Source organism: Protomyctophum parallelum, assembly GCF_964188405.1.
Source record: "Protomyctophum parallelum genome assembly, chromosome: 19".
Taxonomy (NCBI): Eukaryota; Metazoa; Chordata; class Actinopteri; order Myctophiformes; family Myctophidae; genus Protomyctophum; species Protomyctophum parallelum.
In genome coordinates, this window is record NC_139717.1 from 38005576 (window position 1) to 38022176 (window position 16601).

Below are 16601 nucleotides of genomic sequence, written 5' to 3' on the forward strand. Positions count from 1 at the left end.
CAGGAGGATGAATGCAAAACATTCGGTTAAAGTAGCCGGTATGAGATTTGGGTGAGCGTGTGATTGGCTGAGTGAATCATGTGGAAGAGAGCCTGATGCTGCGCTGGCCCAATTAACGGCCGGCGCGCTGACTGAGGTTCCCTGACTGAACTTGCTCTGTGCATGTCTACGACAGGCGCAAATGCTCATTAGTACCATCATTTAACATGTTGGTTACTGTATATCTGTCAGTGTTGGCAGGGAAGATGGTTTTCCAATACTTGTTTTGTCTTTCTGTCCAGGCTGTGCTATATGAGAAGCCTGGCTTTGAGGGCATCTGTCTGGAGACTGACTGTGATGTCTTCAGCATTGGCGATGATCAAAGCGACAATGTTAGAAATGGAACAAGCCTCGACTCAAACGAACTGAAATCTGTGGGCTCGTTAAAGATCATTGGAGGACTGTGAGTTGTTAACGTTTCATCGTGCTACGCTTTTACTCTAATTGCTTGTATTGGCTCGGTTTTGCCAACCACAGAGCTGGAGAACTTATAGAGTTTATTTAGGAGTGGGTTTGATGCCAGCAGGATATTTTGAGGTTACACAATGCAGTCGTGACTTGAAAACGCCACCACATAGAAATGGTTGTAACATTTCGCAATGTCTCTAGTTATTGCCATTCCCAATTTGGTTAATGACGCCATAACAAATTGCCTATACTGTAGATACATACATACACAATGAAGTTCACGATACAGTACAGTACATCATCATTGTCGAGATGAAACTTGTTCAAAACCTTCTTCAAAACTTCAAAACTTTCTTTCACATCGTGATGTGATGAGTTCAGTTGTGAGCTTGTAGATCAGCTATTTTCAATAAACAGGACATTAATTTATGAAAAAACATAGAACGATCAGATATGGAGACACAAGGTTTCTGCCCTAAGTAATCAAATGCAAAATGTCAACTACAAAAACATGCAATGAAACATGTCATCAAAGTAATGAAATGTGATTTAGGTGCCATATATCAGCATGGAAGTCAATAATTGGTCATAGGCACGAAACCACCATAATCACTGCTGCGTAGTTATACAGTGTAAGCCTCTTGTCCATTCACATTACTTTCCTGGTAATAACTGTTCCATAATTAGCAAAATCGCAAACATCTGATTTTAATCCCTGTTTCAGATGGGTGGGCTACAGCCAGCCAGGCTTTGAAGGCCAACAGCATATCCTGGAGGAAGGAGAATACGTTGACTGGCGGGACTGGGGAGGGGACTCCGAGCAGCCTCTGTTGTCACTGCGACCAGTAATGGCAGTAGGTTTCACACTGGGCTCACTCACAATACAATCTATGATTAACCCATTCTGACCTGAGATCAGATTCATACGAGGTTTCCACTGGACACACGCTGGTCTGACGAACCAATTCTGACCTGAGATCAGATTCTAAAAATGTCTGTCGCTCTTCGATTTTTCAAAAATAGCAGACCTACAAGCTCGTATCACGCCACTCGGTGGCGCGATATGAGCTTGTAGATCTGCTATTTTTAAATAGCTAAAGCATAACATGATGCTGACACCAGAATGGGTTAAAACATTTATTGCTAATTAATAAGTTAATTAAATAAACGATTCATAATCTATCCCTGCTTTGGGCATGTCTCATAAACAAAATGTCAATAATTATGAAATTGGTCAATCCACAAGTTCACAACGCATGAACTTGTAGATTTGCTATTTCCACTATTTTTGCATGACACTGTTGTGCGGGTAACTATACAAGTTCTGAATCGATTATTTGACTAATCAAAAAAGTTATTCAATAGAATAATTGATAAGTAAATAATCGGTTTGCACATTATTTTGTAGACAACCAGATGCTGTATGTACAGTATGAAACACAGTATAACCGTATAATATAATGCTTATTTGGTTTGTTTGACTCTATTCCAGGATTTCATGACACCACGTATAAAAATGTTCAGTGACAGAGACTTCAGCGAGTTGGGTGTCAACATTGACCTGGTGGTTCCTGTTCCCAACATGGAGGACACAGACTACGGGCTGAAGACGCAGTCTGTCGATGTCATGGGGAGCGTGTAAGTCTCACGTCTCTTATGGGTCACGTGTGCTATCATGGAAGATAACACAGTCAAACGCCTCCAGGGTGTTCCTCTGGAACTGAAAGCCCCTGTCGTCTTCAAAACCTGTTATAATTTCTGTGGTTTGAGGTTATTTACATATTATCCGTCGGTTCTGCTAGCGTGTTGGCACACCTCGCTCTCTTCCCCCTTCGACATACTTGAGGCTTGCTTGTGTTTTACCTGCTTTGTGCCAAGGCATGCACAACTCTCCACCCATAAAACAGCTGCCTGTCTGTGTTGTTTAGCTAGTACTGAAAATGTATATTGACAAATATAGACACAGCTATGGTATATTTCCTGCTTTCTTCTACCCGACCCTTTCATTCAGTTATATTACTAGTTCATTCAAGTGTTCAGGTGTGTAGTTGCCTAATCCCTAATGACTTGCCGGGTTGCAACTCCCTTGTTTGGTCTTGTCAAAGTCTTCCACTATTATTTGGCCATGTGACTGTACCACACCCTGCACACATGGCCATGCATGTACAGTATGTAAAATCAGCGCAAGGGTGGCAGACTATCACAGTGATAAAGCCATGATTAGCTGGGTAAAGCCGCCAATGAAAAAATTATCTCAGCTTATCTGGCATTTTGTGTTATCATGTATTGTATGAAGAATGGTGGAAGAGTCAGATAATATTATAATATCTGATTATTTAATTTTGTAATGTAAAGAACTATTATTTGCCATTATGGCAAATATCTTGATAGTTCTTTACATTACAAAATTAAATAATGCAGCCTCATATCTTCATTTACTGAAATCAGACTTCAGACTAACATGGGTCAAAGTGCCAAGTGCAAGAATACATTGGTAGAGGTTTGGGTTGTGTATTTTGGTTAGCTTGATGTAACACTAAATGTGGGCAAGAAATAAAAACATAATTGCTCCATTGATTAGAAATTGGTAATTCAAAATATGCTCCTCATTGACTTACATAGTGTACTGTAAACTACACAACCCAAACCTCTACCAAAGTAGGTTCACTTTATTGACTCACTGTATTGACTTTGACACGCATTGTATACCCTGCAGCCTATACAATGTGCTCTTGAAATAGAAAAGCCAATATAAAGCACACCTGGCTCCAATGTACACAATTGGCTGTGTTGCATGGATGGGAAGCCGATTGGAGAGGGCGTTCTCTGTTCCTGCACTACTAGCGACTCCTAAAGAATGTTCAAGGTGCCTGTTCAGCAGGGAGCCTGAATGGAAGGATAGCGCTTTTCTCCACAATGCGTTATGCTGTCCCAATGGCACTCCTCACTGTCAGGTGAAAAGTAGTGGCTGGCAACACCACGTGTGTCTCTACACCCTTGCCAAGTCCAAACAATAGGGAGGGATCAGCACTGCAGTGACATGGGCCTAATGAGGCAAATCAGAATTGCTATAATGTGTCTGCCACAAGGGCCGATCAATCTATAGAGGGACTCAAGTCCTCCGAGAGTCACATTTTGTTTATATTTGTTTATTTAAAAGGATCCGCAGTAGCCGATGCCATGGCAGTCAGCAAGTCTTACTGGGGTCTACAGCTGACATAGTATACAGTGCATACTGTAACACATTTCGAATATACATTATGGTATCTTTGAATTAATTATACTGAAAAGGTTCTACTGACCCTGTTCTGTAAGTCTGTAAGACTGTGAGAGATTTGTTTTGGATGCAGGTGACCATACTGATGAATAATAGTTTATTGTTTATATGTGATTGAATAACCAGAAGATGAAGAATAAAATCTCAGCTCAAATATGTTTGTGGAAACATTTGAGGTGAGAAATATGCAATATCGTTGCTGACCCTTGATATATTTGATCCACAACGCCTAGTTTGACAGTTTTATCTGACTGCTGAGCCAGGTGAGTCACGACAGGAACACCATGGCACTGACAGATTACCTTATTATTTGTTTTCATACCACCTACAGTAGCTATAGGCACCAGCTAATTCGACATTGGAGGTGTCACAAACACACACACACGTCACAGACAAGTTGCTCTATTTTCGTCCCTGCTGTTACTCGCGACGCTGCCCGCAGGTCAGCCGCTGCCCGAACATTACGAGTATAGGAGCTTGCTCTGTCCTAATGCTATTTTGGTCACACACATTTGGGAAGGCGCCTAGTGGAGTCTAGGCGCCCGTGAGCCGCAATGCCAAATTAGTTTGGTATAGTTAGGCCTAATCATCAGAAGTGAGTGCCTGTCAATTTCTTGTGTCCATTCCTTGTGTCCATTGTGTTTATAATTGTCTAGTCAAAGTTCGCGCAGCAAATGGGGTTTAATCCGATTTCCCGTACTTTCCTTTTCGCTTGATACCGTTTCGTAGAGACTCACCACACATACGATCCATATACCAAATGAAAGCTCGAACTTTGTCGAAATTTAAAAAATGAGCGAGATCTGAGCGACTTGTGCCTCAATGAGAAGCTGAGTGTTCTTGGCTCTGCACGGTGGGAAAAAAAGAGAAAAACGGCCCGGGGGGGTGGGGGGGGGGGGCGGTCCAATTTGTCTGTGTAATTAAGCTCGCCTCATTCATTGTCTCCACCAGGCCAAAGGCATGGGGAGAGAATGTTTTGCACTCCATCTGTGCACTCCGGTCGATGCCAAACTGTGCACACACACTCCCTGGACGCCAATGACAAACCTCTGCCCCAATTTGTCCACAAGGGCCTGTTATAGCGCCACCATGAGGCCGAATTTTGCAAAATACATTACTCGTACACATTTTATCAGGCAAATCGGTATACATTATCTCTAGTCATGTGATCAACACGGACCTGTCCGCTTTCCCATATTCCATCCCCAGATTCCCTTCCAAAGTTTGCAGGATTGGTCAGTTTTGAACAAAATGCCTCAAATCATGAACGCAGAGTGCAATTTGAGGGACATTTTGCATGCACATTCCCATTAGGCCGAGGAAGAAATGCCACTTGAAAATTCAGCCTCATGGTGGCGCTATAACTGGCCCATTTGTTTTTTAACTGCACCGTGTAAAACTTTGTATGCACACTCCCTAGAGGCCAAGGAAAAACCTTTGACCTGCTCTTTATAGCGCCACCAAGAGGCGCCACCAGATCTTGTCCAAATCTCATGCATATCGGTAGTATTCGGTACACATGATCGTCATGTGATCATGACGGGTCTGTTTGTTTTTTCATATTCCATCCTGATTTGGCTAACATTGGCTTCCAAACATTTCAGGAATTGCCCGTTTTGGCTGAGGAAGAAATGCCACTTGACATTTTTCCAAAATTGCTCCTGTCCTAGTGGAGACCTATTCACTATATTTTAGAGTTCTCTGACTGAAATATCTCTATTGAATCTGTCATATTTTTGTGAAAAAAGAATATAGCCGTATTGATTCTTCTTCATTCTTGGTCAGACTATAATGAAGCTATATCAACCTACAGACAAAATAACCCATTTGAAACTCTCATAATGGTGGCCAACGCAGTGTAACATTTTCCCCGCTTTAGGAGGCATGGCTCTAGCAGTCTTGAAGTATTTTGTGCTATGCCTGTAATTACATTATACAACCTCGCCCTTTCATGCCATGGCCCAATGAGCTTTTGACTAATCTGTGTGGCTCAGTCTGTTGACTCAGCCTTGCAGATAGAGAGTCATTTATTGCACGTGAGTGCGCACAAATGCAAACACATGCACGCGCACGCGTGCGTACACACACACACACACACACACACACACACACACACACACACACACACACACACACACACACGACCACCACAGACGTACTGTATAAATGCAATGCAAACATACTGTATTATCTCTGTCAGTCTGTCTTGCAGTTATTCTATTTTCATTCCTCATACTGACACACACACTTGAAAATGTGCTTTCTCTGCCTGTTTTTCACTTTCTAGTGGAAATGCTCACATGGGAAGGAAATACACACAAACACACATTCTAGTGCCAAAGAAGAAGTCATTGTTGCGGTCGGGCAGAAACCTGTTTTTTCACAGATACTTCGTATTTTAAAAATAATAATAATAATTTATTTTTTTAACATAAAAGGTTTCTGCCAAACAGCAACATTTCTTACGAGGGTACACAACACTGTAGTACTGTGTGCACAGCTATTCAGCCACTGTCTGTAATGTGGTAGAGTAACCTCACTCTAGATTCTGTTAAACTGAACTGTTAAACCACTGGCATCCATCTATAAATTCCTGGAATCTCTGTCTCTGTATTTATGTCTGTTCGTGGATCAGATGAGCAGTTTTCTAGAACTGGCCTGCTCCGGATGGGCAATTGGGCATGCATGTGTTCTGAACAGCGGGCACACCCCTAACATTGCACTAGAACAGTAAATTACCAACACAAATTATGCCTCTCATCACAAACTGATTGTTTAACCCATTCTGACCGGGCACCCATTTTGGTGTCGGCATCATGTTATGCTTTAGCTATTGAAAAATAGCAGATCTACAAGCTCATATCGCGCCACCGAGTGGCGCGATACGAGCTTGTAGGTCTGCTATTTTTTGAAAAATCGAAGAACGACTGACATTTTTAGAATCTGATCTCAGGTCAGAATGGGTTAATCAGACCAGTGTGTGTCCGGCGGAAAACTCGTATGAATCTGATCTCAGGTCAGAATGGGATAAGCGAGTCTGGGCATATGCAGAGCATTGCGGACATGAAAGTATATGTAACAAACCCAGAAATTGACACTACTGTACGTCCACACCAACAGCAGTATCTATTACATAGAATGATGTATCGGTGTGAGAATTGCTCTACAATCATCTTCATTCCTGTGTCCTCTCTCCCTAGATGGGTGGTGTTTGAAGAGCCAGGCTTCTCTGGCGAGCTATACGTCTTGGAGAAAGGCCTGTATGGAAGCCCAGAGGACTGGGGGGCGCTGCGTCCCAGAATTGCCTCACTGATGCCTGTCATGCTGGTAAGAGTGATTCACACGTAACCCTGACACATTACCAATTTTCGGAGGTAGCAAGGTCAAGGTGGCTTGATAATTAAATAAACACCCTTAACCCGATTGGGGTTACACTAAAAAACTCAGCTTCCCCTCATGCACCTGTGCACAGTGTGAAGCTCAACAGCGCCACTTTCTCACTTGTTGGTTGGTACCCTAAACAGACAGACAGACATGGGGACACACAAAGCTACATGATGGAGGCGGTGTGCCCACCGCTCAAAAATATGTGCGAAAACCTTCTTCATTCTACTGGTCTAATATAAAAGCTTAAGGTCCTTGATCTCATTCAAAGGTTGGATTTGTATTCACTTCGATTTTCTGGGTTTATTTCAGGATGACTATGAGAATGCAGCCAAGTTTAAGGTGAGTAATTCACTTTTAATCTTGTTCAGGTGACATTTGGGTGAAATCTATCTAAATCTGGGGAGTTATTGATCTGGGATGAGTCAGACTGGACGACTAAAGCCCCTTTCAGATGGGCAGCCAGTAATGCGCCTAGTAATTCATTTTCAATGAGACCTGCGTGGTTTTTTTTGGTACGCGCCTCAACTCACCTTAAGTTAAGGCTCATTGTTGTGCTGTGGGTCGCTGTGTGTGTATCTCAGGTGCTGCTGTTCTCCGAGCCTAACTTCCAGGGCTCTGGCCTCATCCTGGAGGACACTGCATCTTCCCTGCAGGACAGCTTCTCCATGGCATCCTGCAGAGTGCTAGCTGGCAAGTGAGTACGGCTCCACCATTTTAACAAAATGGGACTGTTCACAGTCAGTTCAATTGTGATTCAATGCATAACACGTTTTTTTAACATTACATTGTCACTTTTCCAGTGGTTTTCCAATTGGTGGCAATGATGTGTTAGACTCGGTATATAGACAGTAGAGTACACCACCATGTTTTGCATGTTAATTGCATTTATATTAATTTACAGTTTGAAGGAAAGAACAGCGTATACAGTAACAGTACATGACTTAGGACACAGTAGAAGATGAAATAAAACATGTCCATGGAAGGAGGACAAGGATCCATACAAACCTAGAGGTGTGCATAGTTAGAGCCGTGAAATGCCAATAAATAAATAATAAATAATAATAATATCGTAATGTGGCATAATAAGTGTTGTTTTCCTGGTTTTAAACAATTAACAAAAACTGACCATTTGCAATACCTGCCAATCTACAAGCATAACCAATACAGAAGGAAAGACATGCCTGAAATCTCTACAAGTGAAATATGCAGTTAAATGACATAACTTCATGCCAAATATTCTATAAGAGGCACTAATTACCCATGCTTTGGAAATATGAATTCCTGATGCATCCAACCCATACACCACTTACATTCTCTCAAATTCTAATCAGATGTGTGATGACTTTCATTTAACATTTATTGCATTGTGTGTGTGTGTGTGTGTGTGTGTGTGTGTGTGTGTGTGTGTGTGTGTGTGTGTGTGTGTGTGTGTGTTTCAGCTGGTTGGCATACGAGGGCCAGGAGTTCACTGACAAGATGTATGTGTTAGAAGTGGGGAACTACCCTGATCTGAGATCAGTGGGCTGTGTGAATCCCACCTCCTCCATCCTCTCCCTGCAGACAACTGGCTTTGTAAGTTTCACTTCAATCATTCTAACCGCATAGCGTGTTCCAGGTGGAGATCATTAAAAAAAATCTGTACGTAAAGAAAGCAGCATCATGGCGGCCAATCTTCCTCCCACAGAATTCACTCTCTCACTGTCTCTTCACTCTCTCCGTAGGAGTTCTCACTGCCGTCCATCATTCTGTTTGAGCGCTGTGGTCTGCGGGGAAAGAGGGTGGTGTTGACGGCCGGCTCCGTCAACCTCCAGCTGGCTGGGGGCTGTGGCCGAGTCCAGTCTGTCCAGGTGGAGGGGGGGATGTGAGTACCGTTCTTTGACCGTTTGACTAAGTCATAACCATGTTGGCTTGTGGTGGCCATTTTTGTCAAAATGTAATGCTTGCCACGGACATACAAAATTGAGCGGTCAATAATATTACCAGAAAACACATGAAGAGATGGCCCTGAATGACCATAACAGGTCTGTAACTCTGAGGGTGTACAAATGGGGTTAACATTTGTTAACCCATTCTGAACGGGCACCCATTTTGGTGTCAGCATCATGTTGTGCTTTAAGCTATTGAAAAATAGCAGATCTACAAGCTCTTATCGCGCCACCGAGTGGCGCGATACGAGCTTGTAGGTCTGCTATTTTTGAAAAATCGAAGAGCGACTGACATTTTTAGAATCTGATCTCAGGTCAGAATGGGTTCATCAGGACCAGTGTGTGTCCGGCGGAAACCTCGTATGAATCTGATCTCAGGTCAGAATTGGTTAATGGGGTTCCATTTGTATACTCTCAGAGTTATGGTGGTCCTTGCGCAAATAAAAAGTTTGAGAACCACTCATAATGTGTTGAACTTGTAGTAGATCCTTGTCATACATATTCTGAAGAAAACCTGGAGACTTAGTAATTGGGTATTATGATCAAAATAACAACATTATAATGGCGTGTAAAACAGAAAATCTAAACTTTGTGTCATTTCGTCGCGTATGGACATATTGATGACCCCTGAATGTAATAATAATAAGATTGCCAGCATGATGTTATTAGGAATGTGTCACATTTGTGTGTGTGTGTGTGGGGGGGGGGGTGGCTGGAACAGAACTCACTATGCTGTTGAAGAAACTTTTGTCTGTCAGTTAGGTGTGAAACAGAACATCCATTATCTTGCACATGCCCTTCAAACAAAGACTTGGTAGCTCAGCGTTGGGGTGGCTGGTGTAAAAAGAACAGTGCTCACACAGTTTTGAGGACAGACACGGACAAACCTGTCAAGCAGTGTTTGTGTGGATTTGAGTGCATGGAACTCTTCCCTGTAGCTATTCATCACCACAGAGAGCACATGCAATATTGACATAGCAATTCCTTCAAGAAACTTCATTTGAATAGCATTTACATAATTGCTTCTTTTGAAATATCAGAGTAGCAGATTTTGGACCACTGTATATCCTTGGAACCTGACAGTTTATAAAATGTAGAATGTGGCAGATTTAGATACAGTTCCAGTGGAAATGTGAGGGTGATGTGCGAGATTCAGATGGCACTTGTCAGTTCACCCCGAGGGAACAGAAGGCCAGACCTGTCTGTGTAGTGTCAAATTCCAACCACAAGAGAGAAGAGGGATTCAGCCAGAGAATGGAGCCATTGAGGGCATGCAGGCATCACTGAAATATCCATTTGCCTAAAACGTATGAAACATTGTGGGAAACGTTTTGTGGGCAAGGAATTGCATGGCAGCATTGAAACACAAAATGTCAATGATTTACAAAAGAATTCATTTGAAAACATTTTCTTTTTGGCTTACGCCTTTTATTGGTTTTTTGAAGGGACAGACAGTAGGCTGACAGGAAAACGGGAGAGAGAGATGGGGGGGAAGACATGCAGTAAAGGCCGTGTCGGGCTCGGGAGTCGAACCCGCGGCACACTGCGACTGGATTACCAGTCGGGTGCCCAGACGGTTACGCCGACGCCTGGGCTTGAAAACAATATTGATCTTTACTTGTACTAAACAATGGCTTTCACCTGACTCCCCCCTGTCAGGTGTAAAGGAGCAACTTGGACACTCAAGCATGAAGGAAGCATGAGTTAAGTCCGTTGCTCTCCCCAGGTTGGCGGAGGGTGTGTAGAGCCCAGGATCACATTAGATGATTGACACAGGGGTGAAAAATGGGTTACAAAATCGTGGGATAAAAAAACAAAAACAAAAAAACAATGGCTTTCAAATAAACAGCTGAACTTTCTGGCAGTCACAATCAAAGAGCAAAGGAAGGCATGCTAGATGTGTGCTGCCGAATATCCTTTGAATGTCTGAGTTTTGACATGATTAATTTATTAACAGGTGGGTTCTATACGAGGGTATAAACTATCGGGGAGCTCAGATTCTGCTGAAGCCCAGTGAAGTACCTGATTGGCGCACGTTCTGCAGCTGGCAGCGAATTGGATCCCTGCGCCCCCTTATCCAGGTAAGAGGTCACATGCACTACGGCTACTTCAAGGGTGTTTTTTGGCTGGAACATGAAAGGCCCATCAGATGGACATGTTACTGACTGAGTGGTCAAGTTACAGCATTAGCCTAGGAACGGACTAGCCGATTTTCTCCCAATCGGAGTAATTTAAGAGATCTACCTAAATCTGCTGTGGCGACGCCTGAAGGGAAAAGCCGGAAGATAAAGAAGACAAACTCTCACATTTCAGAAAATTGGCATGGCACATCCCGTGCCAAGCCATTTACCCACATGAACCCTATCGCCACTAGTTCTCTGTCTGTAGTGTCACTCTGATAACAGCAAATCAACCTCAGTATGGAGTGGGTATTTAGTATCACCATGGATGGACAAAGCTTTCCTGTATGTACAGCTGTGTTATAAAGGTCATCCAATTACTTACAAGATTGACTTAATCATAACTGCCAGGTGCAGCAAGCTCTCAGTTAGCTCATAACATTAGCTTCTGTTCCCAATCGCACTTCTCACTTGCGTTCTCATACAAACCCCTTACACAACAGTCAGCAGCCAATACGGCTTCATGTTGCGGCGAGGATGGAAGCATTCCTTTTGTGGTACAATCATTTTCTTGCTGTGTGAGCTTAAACCTTGTACCAGCCTCTATCCTAGCGCCATTGAACAGCCATCAAACCATAATAAAGGTCAACCCAGACCACAAACACAAGAAAATTGTACAACCCTGTGTGTGGACAAGGTACTGTACTGGCAGAACTATGGGCTGTCATTTGATACGTGCTGCTTAAAATCATTAAGATGATAAACATGACACAAGTAAAAAATATAATGCAAGGGACTGGACTTTGCATTCTGGTAACATTGGATGGGCATTATTTACCTCAAACTCTCACATACTTATTACGCTGCATACTGTGTTGCGTACCTGTATGCACACACCAATAAATATTAACTGTGCAGAAGATGGTGCTGATGTCATATTTTCATGCGGACAGACTCTGTATAGATGTGCCTCTAGATACTCCAAATTAACAGAAATTGCATGTGTCCCCTGAGCAGAAGCAGGTTCCCTTCCATTTGAGGAACAATGCGACTGGGATGTTGATGTCAGTGACTGGGGAGTTGGAGGATGTGAAACTCATGCGCATTCAAGAACTAGAGGAGACAGGAGGAGTCGAGCAGGTCTGGTTCTACAGTGAAGGACATCTCCATTGCAAGGTACCAGTACCGTCGTCGAAGCTATCCCAAGCCAACTATGCTTTAACCCATTCTGACCTGAGATCAGATTCACACGAGGTTTCCACTGGACACACACTGGTCTGATTAACCCATTCTGACCTGAGATCAGATTCTAAAAATGTCAGTCGTTCTTCGATTTTTCAAAAATAGCAGACCTACAAGCTCGTATTGCGCCACTCGGTGGCGCGATATGAGCTTGTAGATCTGCTATTTTTCAATAGCTAAAGCATAACATGATGCTGACACCAAAATGGGTGCCCGTTCAGAATGGGATAAAGATAGAACAATAGTTCTATAATATCATTTATTTCTCTTAGCCTAGCCAAACAACACTTTGTGTACGTATATTTCCTGTAGGTCAAAGCTCACCTCTGACAAGTTACACCAGCCTAGGGGTGGGCGATATGGAAAAATGTATATCACAATATTTTTTCAAGCCGTTTCACGATACATGATATTATCACGATATTCTTTCATGCGTTTTTTTTAAGGTTATTGTTCCTTAAGTTACTTAACAGTACAACCTCCTACAAGGTAACAAAAACTAAAAGAAAAAGGAGTAACAAACATTTAGACAAATACAAATTTTCGCTAACGTTCTACAAAAGTATAAATTAAGGTATAGAACTGCAAATCATAGAATGCGCATTCGCTGTATTACGATATATATGATATCTCTGAAAAGGCATATTGTGGAGACAATATTAATCACCATATCGCCCACCCCTAACAGCCTCTGTAGTGATCTACAGTCGATAGCTGTGTGCAGAAGGGTGACATCAGCCCTCAACGCCTTCTGTCAGAAATAAGAAATATGAGCTTACACTTTTCTTACATGAGTTGGGCATTGTCATAATCTACTAGAGTCTGGAAAACCATTCTGGCAGCCAGCTCGTAGCATTGCTGGATGCATGGGCCAACAAAAGCAGTTGAGGGATTACTATGCAGCTGGTCAGAACACCCTTGATGTTGTTGCTAGTACAGCATAATTATCCAGAGGGTCATGCTGAATTTCTTAAACCGCCTGTGGAGGTACAGACCTTGTTGGGCCCTTGACCTTTCAACAAAATGTCTATCTCATCTTGTTTACCAGTATCATTCATGTCAAGTGTGAGACGGAGCAACGCAGATTCATCAAGTCTCTCATCATATGAGTCATAATATGACTCAGCTTTAAACTGCATCTTGAAACCCTTTGGGCAGAAACTCAAACCACTGAGTCCTAGTCCTAGGACATAATGCTATGCCCGTTTAGATAATTGACATTTTACCCCTCCCTACCCCACTCGATGCCAAGTTCTGATTATCTAAGGGATTGTACTATCTAGTCCTATAAGCTCAACTACATACATTTTAATCAATGATAAGTCAAAGTCTCTCTTATATAGAGATTTGTTCATACAGTACTTTATAGCAGTGATTCCCAAACCTTTTAGGTCGAGACCCAAAAGAGATTAGACGTTTGCCCGGGGCCCAAACTAGTGAAAATAGCAGATCTATAAGTGCACAACGTGTCACTTTGAGCGCCATGAGCTTGTAGATATGCTATTTTCACTATTTCCTAAACATTTGTTTTCTAATTCATGTAATTTCTTGATTTTTCTTTGATTTCTTCATGAAATTACTGAAAAAAAAATCATTTTTGCTTTTTGGGAATGTTTTTTTTAAATGTTTTTGAAATAATGTAGGAAAACTAAAGGGACCCATGATGTTCCGCGACTCGCAAATGGGTCCCGAACCATTGTTTGGGAATCAGTGCTTTATAGTATAAAGTTCATGACTCCATTAGACTATTATACAGTATTATAGAGGTTGGTGCAATGGACTGCATATACTGAGTAACAGTGACTGAGGTACTTTTCTGTCAATTACAAATTGACAAATTAGCAGACACTTATACCTACAACTTAAAAACTACTAGACCAGGTAAACAATGAACCCAAGTTCAGAATTACGACTTTACTGTAGTGTAGAATTTAAAACCACGATAAGACACTTATGCAATATTATATCAAGATATTGCCCAGGCCTAAATGCCTTTTACACCTTATGTAAAGCACTTTGTATTCCCTGTGTATGAAATGTGCTATGCCTCAGCTCAACCAAACAGTTTCATCGATGAAATGTAACCACTAGCGAAAATAGCTGACCTAGCTATAGAAGAACTTATAGATTGGCTATTTTAGCTATTCATCATATAACTAAGTATACAGGACTTAGATAGATGGTTAAACCCTAGCAGAAGTCTCATCCTAACCTTTCCCCCCTGTGTTTGTACTGTGCGTAGCTGCTGGAGGAGTGCTGCCTGAGCCCCAGTGGGAGTGTGATCATGGCAGGGAGCCGTATGGGTCTCTCTCCGGAGCCCAGCAAACAGCAGCTGTGGAGCATAACACCTGACGGTCTCATCCGATTCACTGCCTCCCCTGATCTGCTTCTGGAGGCTAAAGGTGGGCTGGAGTGATTGTGAATTTGTGACATGTGTTGACCACCTATTCTACTATGTCGTGTCAAATATTTGCAAATGTCTCTCTTTGATGTGTGATGTGTAAATGTGTCTTTTTGATTCGCGTCTTCCTTTGATGTTTGGTGTGTGTGTACTATCGGTTAGTACTAGACAAGTTGGGTTTGTCACTTAGCATAATACAATGTGTGCCAGAAGCCAGGTTTAGACAACATTAGAAATTGAAAGTCAACATATTTAGCCTTTCTGTTGAAGTTTAACTTGATACCGTCTTCAATGCTGTAACGTTGCAAATCCCACTGAAATTCTAAAACGCCATGCAGATTAAAATAAATTCTGTATTTTGCACAGATATGAAATTACACAGCAGAAAATTCAAACTATGGTACATTACTGAGTAAGTCTCTGTATCATTCAGAAGTAATTTAGACTCTTACATCAGGTAGAATTACAGTTAGAATCAGTTCACAGGTGTTTCTGTAAGAGGCTTCCTTTGGAATCACTGTGAATTAGTGACACCTTGTGGAATAAACCATGCTAGTGTTAAAGATACAGTAGGTTTACATTCACTGTATTCCTTTTCGGGTTTATGATCCGGTCGCGAGCGGATGATATAGTTACATCACGTTGTAGTCATTGTTTTGTAGTCATCAGGCAGGACCCATCAATCTGGAACTTCCTGTCCTTCAAACCAATTCTTCTCAATAAAGCAATTTTGTAACACAGACCAGGCTTTCCTCCGAGGTGGAAAGCCTGGTGACGCGAGGTGAACAGACACTAGATCATTCTCATTTAAGTAATGTTTAAAATGTTTATACATTTCAGACCCCAATTACAATCATGCCTTTATAAAAGAGTAAAAATAAATTATAGCCTAAAAGACTAAGAAATGAACAAAGCTATAACATACTGTAAAGTACAGATGTGTGCAATATAAACATTTCTAATAACACAGAGCTCATTCAAGGAAATGAACACACCAAAAAGAAAACTAATAAATCTACTGCAATATTCACGTGCATGTAAACACACTCACTGGTGAGCAATCTCCTCTCTCTTCTGCAGGGGGTCATAACTACGACAAAAACCAAGTGATTCTCAACACCTTTGATCCAAAGAAACTCACCCAAAGATGGACAGTGGAGATTCTTTGAAGACCTATGAAGCAGCATTGGAGCCCCATGGAAGCAGCATTATTGGAGCCCCAATATTCTCTGAAAGAGCATTCTGTGCCCGCGGGCTCTGGGGCAAGGATGAGATGCGATGTTGGCGTCAGCGGGACATGTGACATGTCCTGCTAAAGGACCATATCATTTCCCATGAGAAGGTCAACATGGGGGAGTTGTGGGAAAATCCATAAGATTGTATTACTAGCCACTTTACACACCAAAAGAAAAGGACAAAGAAATGGCATTCATTACCGTTATGAGAAAGGACTCGAACTTGTAATGCGTCATGTATATTGTTTTACACATCCAGTAATATACCATGAGGTCTATATAGTATTTCTTTCACATGAATTAAGCTGCTTGCAAGTGTAATATTATAAATGCCTCGCTCACACCTTGTTAATGCAATGTTCTTTTTGGTACAGGTATTTTATTCCTGCCGTTTTCCATTCTATGTGTAAATAACATCAGAGATGATGAAATCCCCTCAGTTGTTACTTTCTTGTACTTTACACTCAAACTGTTATTTTCAAATGAAATAAAATGTAAAATGTGTATTATCAGCCAATATTTCAAACACTTGCATGATTTCAGCGACGCTTAGTAAAGTAAAGGAAA

General features: G+C 41.9%; 1 protein-coding gene across 5 annotated transcripts in view; it reads left to right on the forward strand.

Annotated features, from left to right (window-relative positions):
* Positions 1-16528, forward strand: part of LOC310876298 (uncharacterized protein) — a 33478-nt gene extending 16950 nt beyond the window's left edge. For 4 of the 5 annotated variants that reach the window (XM_083789807.1, XM_083789809.1, XM_083789806.1 and 1 more), the window contains 12 exons: positions 282-442; positions 1172-1301; positions 1940-2085; positions 6925-7051; positions 7421-7450; positions 7693-7805; positions 8551-8683; positions 8833-8972; positions 10994-11117; positions 12171-12332; positions 14641-14800; positions 15880-16528. In XM_083789807.1, coding sequence (XP_083645933.1) covers positions 282-442; positions 1172-1301; positions 1940-2085; positions 6925-7051; positions 7421-7450; positions 7693-7805; positions 8551-8683; positions 8833-8972; positions 10994-11117; positions 12171-12332; positions 14641-14800; positions 15880-15968 — 1515 coding nt within the window. In that variant the 3' untranslated portion in view covers positions 15969-16528. The remainder of the gene's footprint in view (positions 1-281; positions 443-1171; positions 1302-1939; positions 2086-6924; positions 7052-7420; positions 7451-7692; positions 7806-8550; positions 8684-8832; positions 8973-10993; positions 11118-12170; positions 12333-14640; positions 14801-15879) is intronic. The other variant, XM_083789808.1, reaches the window with a different exon arrangement.
* Positions 16529-16601: the final 73 nt, after the last annotated feature.